At 37.3% G+C, this 20,707-nt stretch overlaps 1 protein-coding gene across 2 annotated transcripts in view; it reads left to right on the forward strand.

Moving 5' to 3' along the window:
• The window catches only part of Mkln1 (muskelin 1), a 289,313-nt gene that overhangs the window by 186,063 nt on the left and 82,543 nt on the right, over positions 1-20,707 (forward strand). For both annotated transcript variants that reach the window (XM_042695879.1, XM_042695878.1), the window contains 4 exons: positions 11,587-11,656; positions 17,311-17,453; positions 19,519-19,607; positions 20,428-20,537. In XM_042695879.1, coding sequence (XP_042551813.1) covers positions 11,587-11,656; positions 17,311-17,453; positions 19,519-19,607; positions 20,428-20,537 — 412 coding nt within the window. The remainder of the gene's footprint in view (positions 1-11,586; positions 11,657-17,310; positions 17,454-19,518; positions 19,608-20,427; positions 20,538-20,707) is intronic.

The raw sequence follows: 20,707 nt of genomic DNA on the forward strand, positions 1-20,707 counted from the left end.
ATGTGATTTTTTAAAGCTATTTCCACAGCGTTTAATTTACATTTTTTTTTGGGGGGGGGGTCAGTCATGGGGCTTGAACTCTGGGCTTGGGTGCTATCCCTCAGCTCTTCAGCTCAAGGCAAGCGCTCTACCGATTGAGCCACAGTGCCACTTTTGGTTTTCTAGTGTTTTGTTGCAGATAAGAATCTCACGGACTTTTCTTCCCCAGGCTGGCTTTGAACCTTGATCCTCAGATCTCAGCATCCTCAGTAGCTAGGATTACAGGTGTGAGCCACCGATGCCTGGCTTAATTTGCATTTTAACTGGTTAAATTTACTGTCAAACATCTTTTTCTTCTGGATCACTTGATGGACATTATTTTAATTGGATTAGTAATACTAGTAGGTTTTTAAAATACTTTTATTTTCAATTCATTCTTATAAAATACTAGAAAAAGTTTTAAATTTCAAAAATGAACAGTGAACTATAAGCTATAAATATGTTAATGCTTTGGGAACTGAAATGCTGTCTGGCCCCTGTAGTTCAATAGCTTGAACTGTTGTTTTACCAACTGATTGACAGTCTAAATTGAACAAAGCTGACAACTCTACTGTCTTATTAGCATACATACATTGGTGTGGAAAGTTGATTATCACCTAAAATAAACTTGATTTCAAAGTCATATCAAACTGCTAACATTCCATATAACTTAAGTAGTAAATAAAGCACTCCAAATTTATATTCATTGATCTATAATATGACTTGCTATATGACATAGCTCTTTACTAATCTGTAAGACAAGCAATAAAATTTTAAGGATATAGGGACTCCTTTGCACTTAGAAGATTCGATGAAATAAACTGACAAATGACATTAAACAAGAGAAAAGTCATACTAATATAGTAATACTCAAAAGGAGCAAGATACATGGGGGATAATCACAGAAGTGTGATAATTCACTAACTCAGCATGACTGCAGTAGAGGAAAAGATGGGGAATACAGTTTTTTAAGGAAAATAGTAAATGATTTTTAGGAAAACTCAATGGGCTTAGAGAACATACAGTAGCTTGTAATGAAGGCTTCTGGGTTGCAGTGTAGATAGCAGATTGTAAATGATTCTCTGTGGTATCAAAATAGAGAACAAGCCTCTAGGTTTGTTGTCAGGGTTCACTCTTTTTGTGTTATGAGTCTAGTCTTTTTTGAGAAAATTTCAGTGAAAAGACTGAACGCAGTTGTGTTCTGACTTGGCAGATAGGCTCAGTTCGTAAGCAAATTGCAGAAAGCCTGTCCTTGTACTGGGAGAGGGAGAAACAAGAGGGACTTTGATTCTTAGATAAGTTCTAAGGCCTAAGATTTTAAGACTCAGCAGGTCCAAGCACTAGTCTTTGAGGTATTTTTTTTTTTAACTCCCAACAAAACTAAACAGCTTTGCCCAAATATTTATTGACTGTGTTATGGTTGTAGATTTATTTGTGAATTTTATATGATAGCTATGTACAACTGAAGATAGTATATAATGGCAGTCATATCGTTCAGTGACATATTAGAAAAAGTTCATGAAGATACAGATATGTTAGAAGAAATGATAATTAGGTCAAGTTTTTATGGATAATTTGAATTTTTAAGTAGCTTTAAGAACAGTTAAATGTAAGTTTAATATATTTTTTTTAAGCTGAGGTTTTGTTTTTGTTTTTTTTGGGGGTCCAGTCGTGGGGCCTGAACTCTGGGCCTGGGCGCTGTCCCTCAGCTCTTCAGCTCAAAGCTAGCGCTCTACCACTTGAGCCACAGCACCACTTCCGGCTTTTTTCTTTTTGCTTATGTGGTGCTGAGGAATCGAACCCAGGGCCTCTGGCATACAAGACATGCGCTCTACCACTGAGCCACCTTCCCAGCCCCTAAGTTTAATATTTTTGTGAATCTTCTATAGGAAGATTCATTCTGAGGAATGAGTTAGGAAATTATTCTACTTTTCAGAAAAGTATCAGGACTGGTTGTCTTGGTCAGAGATACCTATCCAAGTTTTTCATTATGGTAAGTAGCTTTGGATTCAGTAATACTAGATTCTCAATAATGCAATTTAAGTTGCTGCCCTACAATGAAGGGTGGTTAGATCTGATACAAGGAAAGCATGAAGAATTGAAATGTGTAGTTTAGAGGGAATATAGAATAAGAGATTTGGGCCCTAATCCCACTTCTACTACTGGTTAATTTGGTTAATTTATAATTTTAGATCAGTCAGTTTCTCAAGTATTTTCTTTGTTTTCATTCAGAATTAGTGATTTTGATACTTAAACTCTTTTGGCATTGGATTCTATAGAGTCAAGATTATAGAATAATTAAAAAAAAATACCCCTCTCCCCCAGTAGTAACTCATTAAGTTTAACTGGGATATTTTAAGAACTTGATGTAAAAAATAATAGTGGTTATTGGAGTAAAATTACTATGTGTAAAAGAAACCTTTGAGGACACTTAGACATAGTTTTATGTCTTAAGTCTTTCTTGAGGATAGAAGAATGTATATTCTAACAAAGTTTTCCTAGATCATGTCCACATTTAATAATTTTTAAGTAGAAAGGGGGCAGTTCTTAGTTTTGAAGTAGGTTCTGAAGGGCAAATCATATACTTCCTGAAAAGACTGATAGCTCAAGCCTTTGAGATATTTAATAAATGAAGACTTGGTGAATGCCAAGGAGAATTTTCTGGATTTTTTTTTTTTCGAGCCATCAAACCATTTTAGCTAGCTAGCTTTTTAGTTTGATTATGGCCACAAGAATTTCCTATTTTTCTGTATTAGAATGTTTATTTGTTGCTGTGGTCTTTTCCCTGTTGTTGCTTAGTTTATTTGTGTCAAGTGTGTGTAGATTTGTGTTCCCAAAGTGCTTTGAATCCTCAGAGATAATTACTACATGATCAAACTTTTTCAAGTTCTTGGTGATAAGTGTTTACTCCAGTGGGCTGTTTGCTAGGCCATTGATTTCCTGTGATTCTCCACCTTTATTTGGCATCTAGCCGTTTTTATTTCCATGTATTTTAAAATAAGATACATTATTTCATTCCTAAATAATTTATGCATCAAGAAAAAGACATTGCATTAATTATCTATTGCTCTGTAACAAATTATCACAAACAGTAGCTTAAACACTTTTTTGTGTAATCCTGGGACTTAAACTTGGGGCCTAGGCACTGTCCCTGAGCTTTTGTGTTCTAGACTAGCACTTCTACTTGAGCCACAGTCCCAGCTGCTGATTTATTTATTTGTTTGTTTTTTTAATTTTTTATTGTCAGTTGTGAGACTTGAACTCTGGGCCTGAGCGCTGTTCTACAACTTGAGCTACAGTGACATTTCCAGTTTTCTGGTGGTTTATTGGAGATAAAAGTTTCATGGACTTTCCTGCCCCAGCTAGCTTTGAACCGTGATCCTCAGATATCAGCCTCCTGAGTAGCTAGGATTACAGGTGTGAGCCACTGGCGCCCAGCTTATTTATTTTTATTTTGTGGTCAATTGGTGTGTCTCAGATTTGTCTGCCCAGACTGGCTTCAAACCATGATCCTCAGATCTCAGCCTCCTGAGTAGCTAGGACTACAGGCATAAACCACCAGCACCCAGCTGGGAGCAGTTTTTTTACTTTAAAAAATTTCGTTGTTATTATAAAGGTGATGAACAGAAGGGTTACAATTACTAAGTTAAGTAATGAGTACATTTCTTTTTGGATAGTGTTATCTCTTCCCTTGCTCCCAGTTTTTCTCTCCTGTCCTTCCACACAAGTTATATAGTTCATTTTCAACACAGTGTCTTGTGAGTAGCACTTCCGCATTTGTCCACCCTTTGCCTTCCATTTTTGTTCTCCCCCTTACCCTCCCAAAGCCATGGGGCTTGAACTCTGGGCCTGGGCGCTGTCCCTCAGCTCTTCAGCTCAAGGCTAGACCTCTACCATTTGAGCCACAGCACCACTTATTGGAGATTAGAGTCTCATGGAATTTTCTGCCTGGTCTGGCTTTGAACCTCGATCCTCAGATCTCAGTCTCCAGAGTAGCTAGGATTACAGGTGTGAGCTACTGGCGCCCGGCTAAGACATTTTTTTTAAAGAGAAAATTAACCAGTTCAAATTTGATTTTTCAGATTGTAACTTACCTTTTGTACATTTGTTTCTTTGAGATACTTTCAGTATATGATATATGTCAATGTTATTGACATAACTTTTGCCATTTATATAGTGCACATAAATATGAAAGATTGTTTCAAAGTGATAACATCAGTAAGAACTTTATTAATGGGTTCCCTTAGAGTATATATCTGACTAGGCTAGTAAAAACAATTTTTAAGATTAATTGGAATAAATCTTTTCTTTTTTTAAAATAAAAATCTGTGAGCACCAGGCGCTGGTGGCTCATGACTGTAATCCTAGCTACTCTGGAGGCTGTACTATTTCTGAACTATTATAATTTTAACCTTTTGCTGTTTACTCAATAAAGTACTTTATTAATTTCTCTTACATCATCTTTTTTTTTTTTTAGTGTCCAGTCATGGGGCCTGAACTCTGGGCCTGAGCGCTGTCCCTCAGCTCTTAAGCTCAAGGTTAGCGCTCTACCACTTGAGCCATAGTGCTACTTCCGGCTTTTTTCTTTTTGCTTATGTGGTGCTGAGGAATCGAACCCAGGGCCTCAGGCATGCAAGGCAAGCGCTCTACCACTGAGCCACCTTCCCAGCTCCTCTCTTAGATCATCTTGAGTTACAATTTTCATCTTCTTTGCGTCTATATTTCTCCAGTTTTTAATTTATCTGTTGAATGTTATTTTGTCTTACAGTAATGTGTTGACTTGCATTTTATTTTTCTAGTTTTTTTTTTTGTTTGGTTTTCCCATAATGTAGGAGGAGGGAATGGATTACTATTATTTTTTGAGCATTTGGCTTAAGACCTCACGTCAGTTATGGAGTATTTTAAAATATTGAAAGTTTTAAGAAATAATAATGTTTTCTATCTTTATGCTTGTTTCTACATACTTTGCTTCTGAAAGCAGCCACTGTCTACCTAGAATATATAATCTCTTCATGGTTGAGTTCCCGTTCTTTATGCTTTTCTTAGGTTTAAAATCCCTATCTCACTGCTGCCCATTTCTTGCAGTTTTCTGAGTGCATCTTGTGACTTTCTGAAAGTAAAAAATGTTAGTAGACAGTTCTGAAATCCTTTTAGAGTCTAGAATCAACACTTATGAATTTTTCTCTGGTTCCTTAATGATTTCTTTTTTTACTTACATCTTTGTGCTTGTTAAAGATATTACCTGACTTTATCCAGTACTCAGATATCTTTGTTCAGATTGTTTCCTATTGCCAAGATTTGAACTTGTACTTTTGTGAAAAATAGAATTCTTCCATTTTTTTTTTTTTTTTTACCTAAAAGCCACCTTCTAATTAGTGTGTATTTTTCAGAGAGGTGTTTGTGTATATATTTTAAATTTTGTACTCTATTTAGTACTTATTGTAGTTTGTAATTATTTTGCTTATAACTTTATTCTCATTTGAATGTTAGCATCGTAACTTAGGACCTTTACTCCTATCTTAAAATTGGAAAGTATTTGGACATGAGTCTAACTGATCCTCTACTGTGTTTACAAGTATTTGACTTGGGGGAAAGTTCAAATATTAAAGATGAAGAATTTTGTATTTGGCAGTTTGAAATTCTTTTATACTTCTTGTGCAAAATGTATGCTGTGTGTGTTTATTATGATTTGGAAATGATTGTAATCTTGTTAGCCACAGATACTATTCTTTTACTGTTACAGTATTACCCTGGCAGAGTGTTCACACATAATGGAAGTTCTGTTATAATCAGTTGGTAAGGAAACTTTATTGTTCTTTGTTGTTTCTTTTTCCTTTAAATTCAAGTATGTTAGCTTCTTTTTTAAAGCATTTTATTTTAGTTTACATATTTATGGAGTAAGGGACAGTGCTCAGGCCCAGAGTTCAAGCCCCACGACTGACAAAAAAAAACAAAAAAAAAAAAGTACGCTCAGAGTGACATTTTAATATGTAATGATCAGATCAGAGTAACTGGCATATCTGTTTCCTCAGACGTCTGTCATTTTTTTGTGCTGGGAACATTGAAAATTCTACTTAGTTATATTGAATATTCACTTGTTGTGGATCATAGTGTCCTACTGTGCTGTAGGGCATTGGAAATTATTCTTCCTAACTATACACCTGTACGGGTTAACCACGCTCTCCACATCCCTTTCTTCCCTATCCTCATCTCAGGCTCATATAACCACTGTTTATTGCTTCCTCCCTCCCTCCCCCCTCTCTCCTACTCTCTCCCTCTCTTTTTTTCCTCTCTCCTTCTCATTTCCTCCTCCTCCTGCTCCTCTTCTTTTTTAAAAATTTTTATTGACATATTAGTTATGAGAGTGTCATTGTCACATCTCAATTACGTTTGCACCGTATTCCAGTCAGTTTTACCCTTCTATCACACTTCCCTGTATTTTCTACTTTCTTGAGATAAACTTTTTGCTTTCTGTATGTTACTGTTTTGTAGGAAGATTGTATACAGATGTTTTATGGAACTCAACCTTTATTTTTACAAGGCCAAAAAGGAATTAATGCACAGAGAAATTATGTGATAGATTATCCAATAAGTAGTCAAGGTCTAAAGTCTTTAAAGTTCCTAGAAGATTTCTTTTAAATTCATTTGACCACATCATTCAAAAAATGGACACACATTTTAGGGAGGGTATTTTTAAGTTATCTAAGGAAAATGTATTCCTGTTGAATCCTTTTTATACTGTTAAAATACTCATTCCCTGCCTCCCTCCCCTTCTTCCTTCCCTTCTTCTCACCTTCCCTCATTCCTAGTACCAGGGTTTAAACTAAGAAGCTTCAAGCTTGCTTGGCTTGTTGTACTCATGGCTGGTACTTTACCACCTCCAATTTCTAATCCAAGCTTCTTTTTAAAAAAATGTAATTTTATTGTAAACACTGGTTAAGTGGAGTTGGAGTCTTAAGAACTTTTCTGTTCAGCTGGCTTTAGATCTAAGATCTTTTGGGTCTCAGCCTCCCAACTACCTAGGATTATATTCATGAGCAGCTGGTACCTGGCTTGACTTTTCTTTTTTTTTTTTAATTTCCAAATGATTTTATTAGATAATGTAGGCTTTTCAAATTTGAATTTACAGAAAATTAGGACAGAAAGACATCATCTTACCATGAGAAATTGCCCTAAATGTCCTATCATCTTTTAAAATTAATTAATTAATTTTATTGTGAGAATACCGTACAGAGGGGTTACAATTACATGGGCAAGATAAAGAGTACATTTCTTATCAAGCATTGTTGCTTCCTCTTTGCTTCCCCTTCCATCCTTTCCCATACTTCCTGCTCCTACCACCAAAGTTGTAAAGTTCAGTTTTCGACATAACGACTTGTACATCTCATTGTTGCAATGGGTGCACCTGTATCCCTAGTTAAACGATTTGTTTTTTCTGGCTTGACTTTTCTTTAAGATAGCTTTTGAGTTTTTGATACTGTGGATTTAAAATCACTTGGACATATTGATCAGTATCTTGAGGAGCCATGAGCAGAAACAATGTTAAGTACTTCCAAGTTTTGTCCAACTGCTTTTAAATATTCTTAAGAGCAGGAATTTGATAGGTGTTTACTAAGCTTAAGAGCAGTAATTTGAAAGTTATTACTAAGCAGGGATAGGGGTTGAACCTAAGTTTAATCAGGAAAGCAAAATTGATTTGATGACTTGAGGTAAATCCAAAATATCCAGTAAGGTATCTTTTCATGATGAATTTTAATAGGTTTTTTTTTTTTTTACATCTAATTGGTATAATATATAGATAAAATATTTTAAAATATGCAAAAATGGACATATATGTTGATAAAGTGAGCATTGTATTCTATTTTTCAGTTACCCATATATGTTTTACTATAAATTTGTATAATTCTAATAGAATTTATTTACTCAATCCTTGTGTTTGTTGTGTATATGCAAGAGATAAATGTTGCTCTTTTTTAAAATTTATTTATTTTTGTCGGTTGTGGGGCTTGAACTCTGGGCTTGGGCGCTGTCCCTCAGCTCTTCAGCTCAAGGTGAGCACTCTACCACTTGAGCCACAGCGCCACTTCCAGTTTCCTAGTGTTTTATTGGAGATAAGAGTCTCTGGGACTTTCCTGCTCGGGTTGGCTTTGAACCATGATCCTCAGATCTCAGCCTTCTGAGAAGCTAGGATTACAGGTGTGAGCCACTGGCGCCAGCATGTTGCTCATTTTTATTACCTTCGCTTTTGATCCAGTATTTGGTAGGAATGAATATGTGCATTCTGAACTTAATTCGATGAAAATAGGAAGCCATTTTAGAGCCAGTACATTACCCTTTTTAGTTTTTCTTGACTAATTGCAGTAGTTATTCATCGTTGGTTTTTTTTTTTTGTTTTATTTTGTTTTGTTTTGGTCATAGGGCTTGAACTCTGGGCCTGGGCGCTGTTCCTCAGCTCTTCAGCTCAAGGCTAGGGCTCTACCACTTGATCAACTTCCAGTTTTCTGGTGCATAATTGGAGATAAGAGTCTCACAGACTTTCCTGCCCAGGATGGCTTTGAACCACGATCCTCAGATTTCAGCCTCCTGAGTAGCTAGGATAACAGGCGTGGAGCCACCAGCGCCAGTTTCTGGCTTTAAGTGTTTTAAACATAGCAGAAACTTAATCTTAGTAGGTAAATCTTTCTTAATTGATTCCTGTAGTTGGGGCATAGTTGTGTTTTGTATAACATTTCTCTTTAGTATTTCTTTTTCTTTTTCTTTTTTTTTGGGGGGGGGAGGAGGGTCTGGTCGTGGGACATGAACTCTGGGCCTGGGCACTTATCCCTCAGCTCTTCAGCTCAAGGCTAGCGCTCTACCACTTGAGCCACAGCACCAGTTCCAGCTTTTTTCTTTTTGCTTATGTGGTGCTGAGGAATCGAACCCAGGGCCTCAGGCATGCAAGGCAAGTGCTCTACCACTGAGCCACCTTCCCAGCCCTCTCTTTGATATTTCTAGTGAGTAGTAGAAATGAAATGTCATGGGATACCCTAAACTGTTCTGTAGTGGTCATATTGTATTGCCTAAAGCAGATATTGCTGGAAACTGAATTTAAAAAACTATCAATTTTCATTTTCTGGTTTTTTTTTTTGGGTTCAGTTGTGGGGCCTGAACTCTGGGCCTGGGTGCTGTCCCTCAGCTCTTCAGCTCAAGGCTAGCGCTCTACCGCTTGAGCCACAGCACCACTTCCAGCTTTTTTCTTTTTGCTTATGTGGTGCTGAGGAATTGAACCCAGGGCCTCAGGCATGCAAGGCAAGCGCTGTACCACTAAGCCACCTTCCCAGCGCTTCAATTTTCATTTTCTACTATTCCCACACGGTATATTTGAAAATACCTCTCTCTAGTTTCTGTGTGTGCACCATTCTTACCATTGCTAATTACTGGATTATTCTTTCTCTTACATCTCTTTATTAGTCTGTATATCTTTCCTTTGCTTTTTGGTTCTATTTGTACATTTTCTCTCATAATTTTGCTTTCAAATTGGCTTATCTTACCTCTTTTCATAGTATATGTTACATATTATCCATATGAATCTACAGTGGGGTACCAGTGGCTCATGCCTGAAAGCCTAATTACTCTAGAGGCTGAGATCTGAGGATTACTGTTTGAAGCCAGCCTGGGAAAGAAAGCCTGTGAGAGACTTATCTTTACGGAAAAGCCAGAAGTGGAGCTGCTATCATTGAGTAGATTAAAAGCAAAGGAAAGGAGTTCATGCTCCAGTACTGGCATACGAATACACAAAGAGGAATACACAAAGAGGTGCCCCCTCTCCCCCTCCCCTCAAGCCTCCCTTCCCCCCCTCCCAAGGCACTGGTAGCTCATTCCTGTAATCCTAGCTACTTAGGAGGCTGAGATCTGAGGATCATGGTTTGAAGCTAGCCCCAGTGGGAAAGGTTCTTATCTCTAATCTCTATCTTGAATCTCTTATCTCTAATATATCTCTAATTAACCACCTAAAAACTGGAAATAGAATTGTGGCTCAAATTGGTAGAGGACACCACGGCCCTATGTTCAAGTCCCATGGCTGCAAAAAAATCTAATTATATGTAGTATAATAATATATAATATGTAAGTATGGTGTTTTAGATATTTTCTTTGTTTTTATTTTAATACCTAAAATATATAAAAGTTTACTTAGTGTGAAATATAACTTTTTTTTTTTTGGTGCTGGTCCTGGTATTTGAACTCAGGGTATTGTCCCTGAGCTTTTTGTACTCAAGGCTAGCAGTGTACCACTTTGAGTTCACAACTTCTTTCTGACTTTTTTGTGGTTAATTGGAGATAAGAGTCTCATGGTCTTTCCTTCCTGCTCTGGCTTTGAACCAGAGTCCTCAGATCTCAGACTCCTGAGTAACTAAGACTACAGACATGAGCCACTAGTACCAAGCGGTTGAAGCAACTTTTTTTTTGGGGGGGGGTCAGTCGTGGGGCTTGAACTCTGGGCTTGGGTGCTGTCCTTTGCTTTTCAGCTCAAGGCAAGCACTCTACTACTTGAGCCATGGCGCCACTTCTGGTTTTCTGGTGGTTAATTGAAGATGAGTTCTGGTTTTCTGGTGGTTTATTGGAGATGAGTCGCATGGACTTTCCTGCCTGGACTGGCTTTGAACCGCACGATCCCCAGATCTCAGCCTCCTGAGTAGCTAGGATTATAGGCGTGTGCCCGGCTGAAGCAACTTTTAACAAATAGATTTGCCTTTTAAAAACTATAGCCTTTTCCCCTCATTATTTGAAATGTGTTAGAAAGAGCATGGAATGTTGGGGTGTTGCATAGGGAGAAGGATACCAACTCGAAAGGAATTAGGCAAGGCACAGTTTACTTCTGCTGAAGGGTGTGCTATTAGCCAAAAAACCTGGCAAGCAAGCCCCCAGAGGAGGTAGGCTGCTCCCTTTTTATCCCTATCCTGGCCAGCCCTGCCCTTCTGCTCATGTTGACTGAGCTCAGGTTCACCATCTGCAAAAGGAGGTGGCTTAATTAACAGGATGTAACTAAAATCAAGGTGCTCTAACAGGATATGGCTTAAAGTGCTCAAGAAAAGGATGTATGTAACTAAAATGTAATTGAGGGCCAAGCTATCTTGTCAAAAAGCAGGAACCCTTCAGAAAAAGTTCTTTTAAAATTAAGACAGAAAAGCTTTTCTCACAAATGTGACCTTTATCATGTATATACAATATAAGTAGAACATATGTGTATACTGTATTGTATATGTATATGCATACATTTATTGTTGTTTTGAACAGGGTCTTGCTCTGTAGTCTATGCTGGACTGAAACTTGCTGTGTAGCTCAGAGTGGCTTTTAGCTTGCAGTCCTCCTGCCTCAGCCTCTCCTGTGCTGGTATTATAGTTATATACTGTTGTATCCAGAGCCATTTACCATATTTTAAAATCTTACATATGCTAGAGGCATTCTGTGCTGCTTGTTCTGTCTTATAAACTTTATGATAGTTTTAGCATTCAGTAGATTATCATTCTTTTTTGTACATTTATGTTCATTCACTATTTTAACTAGTTGCTACAATTTCTTTTATTTCAGGAACATTTTAGTGGATAAACCAAATGACCAATCTTCAAGATGGTCCTCAGAGAGCAACTATCCTCCCCAGGTAAGATTATATGTAGCAGTCGATCCTGTGTTTTAATCTGATACCTAACAATAGTTTGTGTTTTTGGACTGTGAGGTACATTTTTCTTAATTTTTCAATTTTGGAATAATTTTTATTTTATAGGCAAATATAGTACGGGATTTTTTTAACAGACTTTTACTTTTGTCTACTGGAAGATTTAAATTCTAATTTATATATTCTTTTGGGTTAGTGATAATTCAAAGCTAAATTTCTTGACATTTAATGAGGAAAATATCAGCCAAGAACAGCCATTTTTTTCTGAGTTGAGCAGAGGTTGTGACTGCTGACCCCTGTTCCATTAATACTCAAGCTCCATTTACGTATTTACATTCTGTAAATGTTTAAGCAAATGTTAATAAATTTAACTTTGACTAATGACTCTTTTTGAGGAAAATAAACAATATAGTGTACTATTTTATTAAAATATTTATATGCTTAGATGGTGTTAAGATCATGAACTTAAATTCCTTTTCTCCAATGTCTGTCTAAATTTAAAACTAATCATTCTTTGGATCATTAGTGTTTATTGTATACTAGGCACATTTATAGTGGAACTTGTTAAAACACTTAAAATTTTAATAGAATTCATGGAAACTTGAGTTCCATCTGTCCTTCTTTATCTCCTGTCTCCTTCCCTTTTCTCCCTTTCTTTTTCCCCCTTTCCCCTTTTCTCTCTCCCCATTTCCCCTTTGCTTTCTAATCATTTGTCTATTGCTGTTTACATACCTTTTGGATCACCTGCTGTTTATTGTAAAATACGTGTTTAAAAATATATGTATATTCATAGTTTATATATATATAATGTGATATAGAAGTGACCTGATTACTTACCATTTTTAGAAATGAAAAATTACTTAAAACTTTGAAAGCCTCCTATGGGCTCAGTCTTCTGTCTGTCCTTTTACCCCTCCTATGTAATCATTTCATACTTTTGTCAAACATTTTCTTATAGTATTATATATGAAGTACTTATTAATACCCTATGATTTAAACTTCTGGTTTCAACTTTATAAAACTTTTGTAATAGGTTTCTTTATGACATTTTCATTATATACATGTAATAAACTTCTATTATGTTCTTCTCATCATTCTCTGCTTCCCTCCCTGAACACCCTACTCCTCTCCAAATAATCCATCCTTTCCTGTTTCTTGTGTTGTAGGTTGTGACTTGCACATTTGTTATGATAGATACCTCTTTGAGTTTTATTTAGGGGATCTTCTCTTGAAGATTCAGTGCTCAATGTTACTCAGAGAGGAAAAAACACTCACTGTAACACTAACAACTGTTCAGGCTGGTGTTATATTCAGGCTGAGGTCGGGGACAGTCAAGGATTATTTTTCTGCTTCTGCAGAGAAGTTTCTCTTCTTTACATATGGGAGACACTGCTGTCTCCAATGAGCTTTACAGCCTGTGTGCTACACAGCTTCATTGTCTGAACCAACCAGTTTATGGACTCAATGGTGGCCGAAATCTAAGACAAGAGATATTCTCCTAACAGGAATGGGCTTTTTTTTTCTTCAGAGGACCCATATGGATATTTATGACAGCATTTTCAGACTACAAAATTTTTAATATAGGCAGATGACTGCAGGTAGGCTACAAGAAGCCTGCATGTGTGTCTTGTCATATGTCAAATTATTTTGAGTGAAATAAATCAGACAGAAGTACACATTGTATGTATCTTAAAAAATACAAACTCTAAAACCAAAGTGCCTTTTCTCATTTGCTTATTAACTTGTCCATTCAGTTGTTTTCTCTTCCCCTTCCTCCTCTTTTCTTTTGTGCTGAGCATTGTCTGGTCTCACACATGTTAGGCAAATACTACAATGGAGTTATGTAGTTTTTATTATTGTTGCAACAGTAGGGTTTGAGCTCAGGGCCTTTTGCCAGGCACTGTGCCACTTGAGCTATACTTTTAGGTTTAACTATTGTTTTAGTTATTTTTTAGATATCTTGAGTTTTTGTCAAGGGTCAATTTTAACTGATCCTTCTAGTCTCTACCTTAAGTAGCTAAGATTTTCTGTGTGAGCTAATGAGCCCAACTAACTGTTTTTTGTTTGTTTGTTATACTCTAGAGCCTTGTGGTTGCTGGACTGGCAGTCAATCACTTGAACAGTACCCCCAGACCTTCTTTTTGCTGGTTGTTTTGGAGATAGTGTCTAACAAACTTTTCTGCCCATACTGGCACTCCACCACTTGAACATTATCTAGCCCTGTTGTTTTCTTTTTCTTTTTTTTTTTTTTTTTTGGGTCCGGTTGTGGGGCCTGAACTCTGGGCCTGGGCGCTGTCTCCCAGCTCTTTAGCTCAAGGCCAGTGCTCTACCATTTGAGCCACAGTGCCACTTCCGGCCCCTTTTTTTTCCCTGCTTATGTGGTGCTGAGGAATCGAACCCAGGGCCTCATGTATGCAAGGCAAGCGCTCTACCACTGAGCCACCTTCCCAGCCCAGCCCTGTTGTTTTCTTATTGTTCAGTTTTAAGCGTTCCTTATCTTTTTATTTAAGTTTTTTTGTCAAATATATTTTCAAATATTTTCTCTCTGTGGCTTTCCTCTTTATACCATACCTACACTCCAGCTGTCCTAGAGGGAATTATCTATCATTAAGTATCACGTTAACTATGGATTTTGGTGGATATCAGTTTGAGAAAGTTTACTTCAGTTCATAATTCCCTGAGTTTCTAATTTTGATGGCTTTTGAATTGTGTTTTTGCTGCAGAATACCTTAAAACATTTTCATATTCCTTTCCTCCCCTTAGAATAGAATCTGTATTTCTTAACATGGTCATAAATTATAGTTCTTTTTAGTGAAAGATGCTTTCCTCACTATGTCTTGAATCTTGTGATGAAGTAGTATTACAATTTCTAAGTTGATAATTGTCTCAGGCCTCTTAGAACTCTGGGGCAACTTGTGCTTTGAGGGAAGCCTATGTAGGCGTCTTGAGAAGTATGCAGTAGAGAGGCCCAGTCCTGGCTTAGCCTAGCCTCCCCATCTCCTGCTCCATGTAAGCCCAATTATCTCACTAACCCTACTAGTTGAAATGAGTCCAGGAGATACTCAGTGGGAGAAATGTCTAGCAGATCATGAGAAATCATGTTACCACTGTTGTTTAAAAAAACAAAACAAGAACAACAAAAACAGAACTGACTGTCTAGGTGCCAGTGGTCACATCTGTAATCCTAGCTACTCAGGAGACTGAGATCTGGGCAGGAAAGTCTGTGAGACTTAACCACAAAGTGATAGAACACGACTGTCCTTGAGCAAAAAAGCTCTGGTATAATGCCCGGTCCCTGAGTTCAAGCACCAAAGACTGGCACAAACACAAGCAAAAAAAAAAAACAACCCCAAACAAAAACCAGAGTGTTTTATACATGGCCTTTCATATATATTTAGATATACAGCATGAACCTTATTAGTCTTATTCTATGATTCCTGTTAACCAATTCTTCACCTCAGAGTAAATGATTTTTTCCTATAACTGAAGTCAGAAACTCTATCATTTTTGATACCTTCTTTTCCCCTTCCTACATCTTAATCTTTCACCAGATCCCATCAATAATTTTCCTTATGCATATGTCAAAACTGTTTAGTCTCTCTAACTCTATAACATTTTAGTCCAAGTTTCCCTCACCTTAACTCTTTATTATTATTATTATTATTGTGAAAATACCATACAGAGGTGTTACAGTTACATGGGCAAGATAGTGAATACACTTCCTATCAAGCATTGTTGCCTCCTCCTTTGTTTCCCCATACCATGCCTTCACCTCTCCACCCCCATCCCCACCCTCACGCCCCTCTTCCACCACCACCACCCCACCACCCCACACCACCAAAGTTGTAAAGTTCGTTTTTCGACATAACATCTTGTACATCTCATTGTTGTAATGGGTCCACCTGTAACCCTCACCTTAACTCTTGTCTGCTAGTTCCTATAGTCCATTTTTTCATTAAACTGTGTAATTGTACCTGTGACCAGATCTTGGCTTTCCATTGTGCCTAAATAGATCTTAAGTGCATTTTTGTAATTTGAGCTGTCAAATGTTGTAGACTACATAACCTAGTGGCTGTCAACCTCTTCGTTTTCAGCATATACCTCTTTCAGGCTTACTGGGTTTCATCTACACTGATATTTCACAGAACCTAGAATTCATTTTAATCCTTCATCACTTTTTTGCCTGCCTGATTCTTAGTGGTTTGAATAGTAGTTATCCCCCTTTGCGCTGTTCCCCCATATATAGAACTTTAGATTGTGTCCTTATTTAATAGAGTTGTTTAGCAAACATAATTAAGGTAGCAATCTTTGGTTGAGATCATTACTTGATTAAATTGTAAATCTAGTGAAAGTGTTTTTATTAGACACAGAAAAGTAGAAGACAGGGGAGAAAACCTATGTGAAGATGGTAGCAGTAATTAGTTATTCTGCCATTAGTCAAACACAGGAAACCAGCTGGGCACTAATTACTTGTAATCCTTGCTACTCAGGAGGCTGAGACCTGGAGGTTTGCAATTCAGAACCAGTCTGGAAAGAAAAGTCTGCAGTACTGTATCTCCAACTAGCCAGTAAGAATCCAGGCTGGGGGCATGGCTCAGCTGGTAGTGTGACAGCCTCAAGCAAGAAAGCTCCTCTGGAGCTAGAGGCTCTCATAAGTTCAGGCCTCAGCGCGCATGCACACGCGCGTGCACACACACGCACATCCTCTTCTGGAAAATGTCTTACACACACACACACACACACATTCTCTCTCTCTCTCTCTCTCCTGGAAAATGTCTTCCCTACACACACACACTCTCATCTCTCTCTCTCTTTTCTGGAAAATGTCTTACACACACACACACTCTCTCTCTCTCTTCTGAAAAATGACACACACACACACACATATACACAAAATGTCTTCCCTACACACACACACACACACACACACACTCACACATCTCTCTCTTTTCTGGAAAATGTCTTACACACACACACACTCTCTCTCTCTTTTCTGGAAAATGACACACACACACACACACACACACACACACACACGAAAATGTCTTCCCTAGAGTTCTTGATTTCAGATTTAGAATCTTTTGTGATTAACTTTTTTTTTTTTTTTTTGTCGGCCGTGGGGCTTGAACTCTGGGCCTGGGCGCTGTCCCTCAGCTCTTCAGCTCAAGGCAAGCGCTCTACCACTTGAGCTACAGCGCCATTCCGGTTTTCTGGTGGTTTTTATTGGAGATCGGAGTCTCACGGTCTCTCCTGCCTGGGCTGGCTTTGAACCGCAATCCTCAGATCTCAGCCTCCTGAGTAGCTAGGATTACAGGCGTGAGCCACCAGCGCCCGGCTTGTGATTAACTTTTTAATTCATGTTGTATCACATATCAGCAATGATATTACCATAGAATAGTTGGAAGTTCTTCAGAAAGTTAAACCATTCTAAGGTTCATACTTAGAGGAGGTTTAAAAAAATATATATTCAAAAAACCTCATAAATGTTTATAGCAGTACTGTTCACAGTAGCTCAAGGGTTGAATCAACCCAAATATCTGTCAACTGGTGAATGACCAAACAAAATACAGTGTTTTCATGGGTATTGGAATATTAGTAAGGACAGGGATCTGTAATTTAGTTGTATTTTTTGTTTTTAGTACTTGATCCTGAAACTAGAAAGGCCTGCTATCGTTCAGAATATCACATTTGGAAAATATGAGAAAACACATGTCTGTAATTTGAAGAAATTTAAAGTCTTTGGTGGAATGAATGAAGAAAATATGACTGAACTATTGTCTAGGTGAGTTTTGGTTAACGTGAAAGAAGAGCTATCTTTGAAACAAATTTTTTGTAGCTCAATCTCCATGGGTTTATTTTCAAAGGGATTAAGGAATATTTCTTCTGTTTTAGTCTTGATGCCTTTTAAAAATGACCTGAGGGAATTTTTTTTTGGGGGGGGGAAGTCTGTGTTTGTTTTTTGCTTTGTTTTGTTTTTGGTGCCTGTCCTGGGACATGAACTGAGGGGCCTGGGTGCTGTTCCTGAGTTTTTGTGCTTAAGTCTAGTGCTCTACCCCTTGAGCCCCACGGCTCTACTTCCAGCTTTTTTGGCAGCTAATTAAAGATATAAGAATCTTACAACTTTGTTGTCTAGGCTGTCTTTGAATGCAGATCTCAGTCTCCTGAATAGCTAAGACAGTGTGAGCCACTGACACCTGGGAACTTTTTTTTTTTTTTTTTTTTTTTGGATCGGTCATGGCGCTTGAACTCTGGGCTTAGGTGCTGTCCCTGAGCTCTTCAGTTCAAGGTGAGTGCGAGCACTCTATCACTTGAGCCACAGTGCCACTTCCGATTTTCTAGTGATTTATTGGAGATAGAGTCTCGAGGACTTTCCTGCCTGGGCTGGCTTTGAACCACCATCCTCAGATCTCAGCCTCCTGAGTAGCTAGGATTACAGGCGTGAGCCACCAGCGCCCGGCAACTTTTTTTTTTTTTTAATTACTATATACTTGTTTCTATTTTTCACCAATGAAGAAAGCATAAATTTATTGTTTCCTTTTTTGTCATATTTTTAACTTAAAAATTTCAGAAATATTTTCAACTTTAATAAAAAAAATCTGCTTATAGTGCAAGGCTCTAGGAACAAACCATAACAGTGCAACAAAATGAAACCAAAACCCATACCAAACTTTGATGTGTTTGTTCCAATCAAAGTAGAAACTCTACCTAAAGTATTGATTGCAGTAATTCATTAGCAGTGTTCTAAGACTTTACTGTAAATTGGAGACTAAAAAGGAGAAAGTTCTATAAATAAAAGAAATACAACAAGGCATAGATTATTGCTGTTCTTGAGGGCTTGAATTCAGGACTTGGATGCTATTCCTGAGCTTTGTTTTGCTCAAGGCTAATGCTCTGCCACTTGAGCCACAGTTCAACTTCAGCTTTTTGGAGGTTAATTGGCTTTTTGATAGTTAATTGGATAGTTAATTGATAGTTAAAGAGTCTCACAAACTTTCCTGCCTGGGCTAGCTTTGAACTGCAGTCCTCAGATCTCAGCCCTCTGAGTAGCTAGGATTACATGTGTTAACCACCATCATCCAGCTTAGATTTTGACTTTAAAATAGATTGTCAGGAATGTTAAATTGGCCCCATTAAAACCAAAATCTGTAATCCTAGCTACTCAAGTGGCTGAGATCTATGGATTGCAGTTCAAAGCTAGCCCAGGCAGGAAAGTCAGTGAGGTTTATGTCTAGTTAATGGAAATGCTATGGAGGTTTCAAATATGTGTGTGACGTGGTATGTATAATTACCAAAGTATTTTATTGTAAATCTATGCTCTAAGTGATAGAAGCATTTTAGTGTATAAGGCAGCCTTAAGACAAGTAATTTTTTCTAAAGTATTTCTGCGAATGCTAGTTGGTTAATTAGAGAGGTGATACAGGCTAGTTTTTGTATAGGATATTGCTGATGGTATTAACAGAATGTAGTTATTTTTGAAAATCTCTAATTATAAAAGGAAATATTAGCATCTCAAGAATCAAATAACAATTCTTTGACAAATTCTAGCATTTGGCTTTATTTAACTTGTCAGATATGAATGTGAGCTGTTATTTGTTTAATATTTCCTACTGCTTGACATATTCAGTTACGTGTTCAGAGCATTTGGTTCTGTCACACTTTAGCTACATTCATTAATATCCCTCACATGATGAAAAGAGAATGAATGCAGTTGACTTGAATGTACATGATCTGATCTATATCCTCTTACTCAATTTTATATTTATATAGTCTTTGCCCTATGTTTGGAGTGTTAGTTTAAACTTAAAATCTGTGTATAGCATCTGATAACCTGTTTTATTCTCCCACAGTGGCTTAAAGAATGATTATAACAAAGAAACATTCACCTTAAAACATAAAATTGATGAACAGATGTTCCCTTGTCGATTCATTAAAATAGGTATGTATTTAATGTTTGGGAATTGAACAAGTTCTTTATGGAGGGCCTCTTTTTGAATGAACTTTTATAGGAGCATTGGCACACTGGTTAGTTCACATGTTATCTTAGTCTGAATTTATACTCCAGAGGTAGAAGTGAATAAGTATAAGAAAACATCATAGGGGCTGGGAAGGTGGCTCAGTGGTAGAGCACTTGCCTTGCATGCCTGAGGCACCACATAAGCAAAAAGAAAAAAGCCGTAAGTGGCGCTGTGGCTCAAGTGGTAGAGCGCTAGCCTTGAGCTGAAGAGCTGAGGGACAGCGCCCAGGCCCAGAGTTCAGGCCCCTCGACTGGACCCCCCCAAAAAAAAGAAAAAAAAGAAAACATCATAGCCTAAGTCTTTTCTCATTTGCAAGTTTCCTTAGAAAATGTTAGGGATAACATGATTTTATTGACGTAATTGTTTTGTAGGAGGTTTATCAGTTATTCTAGACTAGTAACATCCCTAGAACTACATTTGAATGGATTACATTTTCTTTTCCTCTATTTTTTTCTTCCTTCCTTTTTTCCTTCCTTCCTACCCCTCCCTCCTTCCATTCTTCTCTGCCTCTTTCTCAGTCTCTTTCTCTCTGTCTCTATGTTTCTCTCTGTGTGTCTGTCTCTATTTCTCTCTTGCTGCTATACTATATAGCTATAGGAACCTTCATAATGCTGGCATATAAATGATGCTCAGAAAATTTGTTGAATAAATCCTTATAGGCTTGCAGAGTGAGTTTACTTTACTAAAATTTTCCTTGAACTATGTAATTTGTTTTTTGTTCTGTTTTTTTCATTCTTGAAGTGCCACTTTTGTCTTGGGGACCCAGCTTTAACTTTAGCATCTGGTATGTTGAACTTAGTGGCATTGATGATCCTGATGTAGTACAACCCTGTCTCAACTGGTATAGCAAGGTAGGACTGTATTTAAATTTTTGACTTTATATTTAACACTTATGGAGGGAAAAATGTGGGTTTTTTCATCTTTATTGTAAATAATTTATAATTATATAATTATAGTAAGCTAGAATGATTAATCATCTGTCATTTATTAAGAATTTATAATCTGTCAGCTTCTATGCAAA

Source organism: Dipodomys spectabilis, unplaced genomic scaffold (genome assembly GCF_019054845.1).
Source record: "Dipodomys spectabilis isolate Male_0828 unplaced genomic scaffold, ASM1905484v1 ptg000197l, whole genome shotgun sequence".
NCBI classification, from domain to species: Eukaryota; Metazoa; Chordata; class Mammalia; order Rodentia; family Heteromyidae; genus Dipodomys; species Dipodomys spectabilis.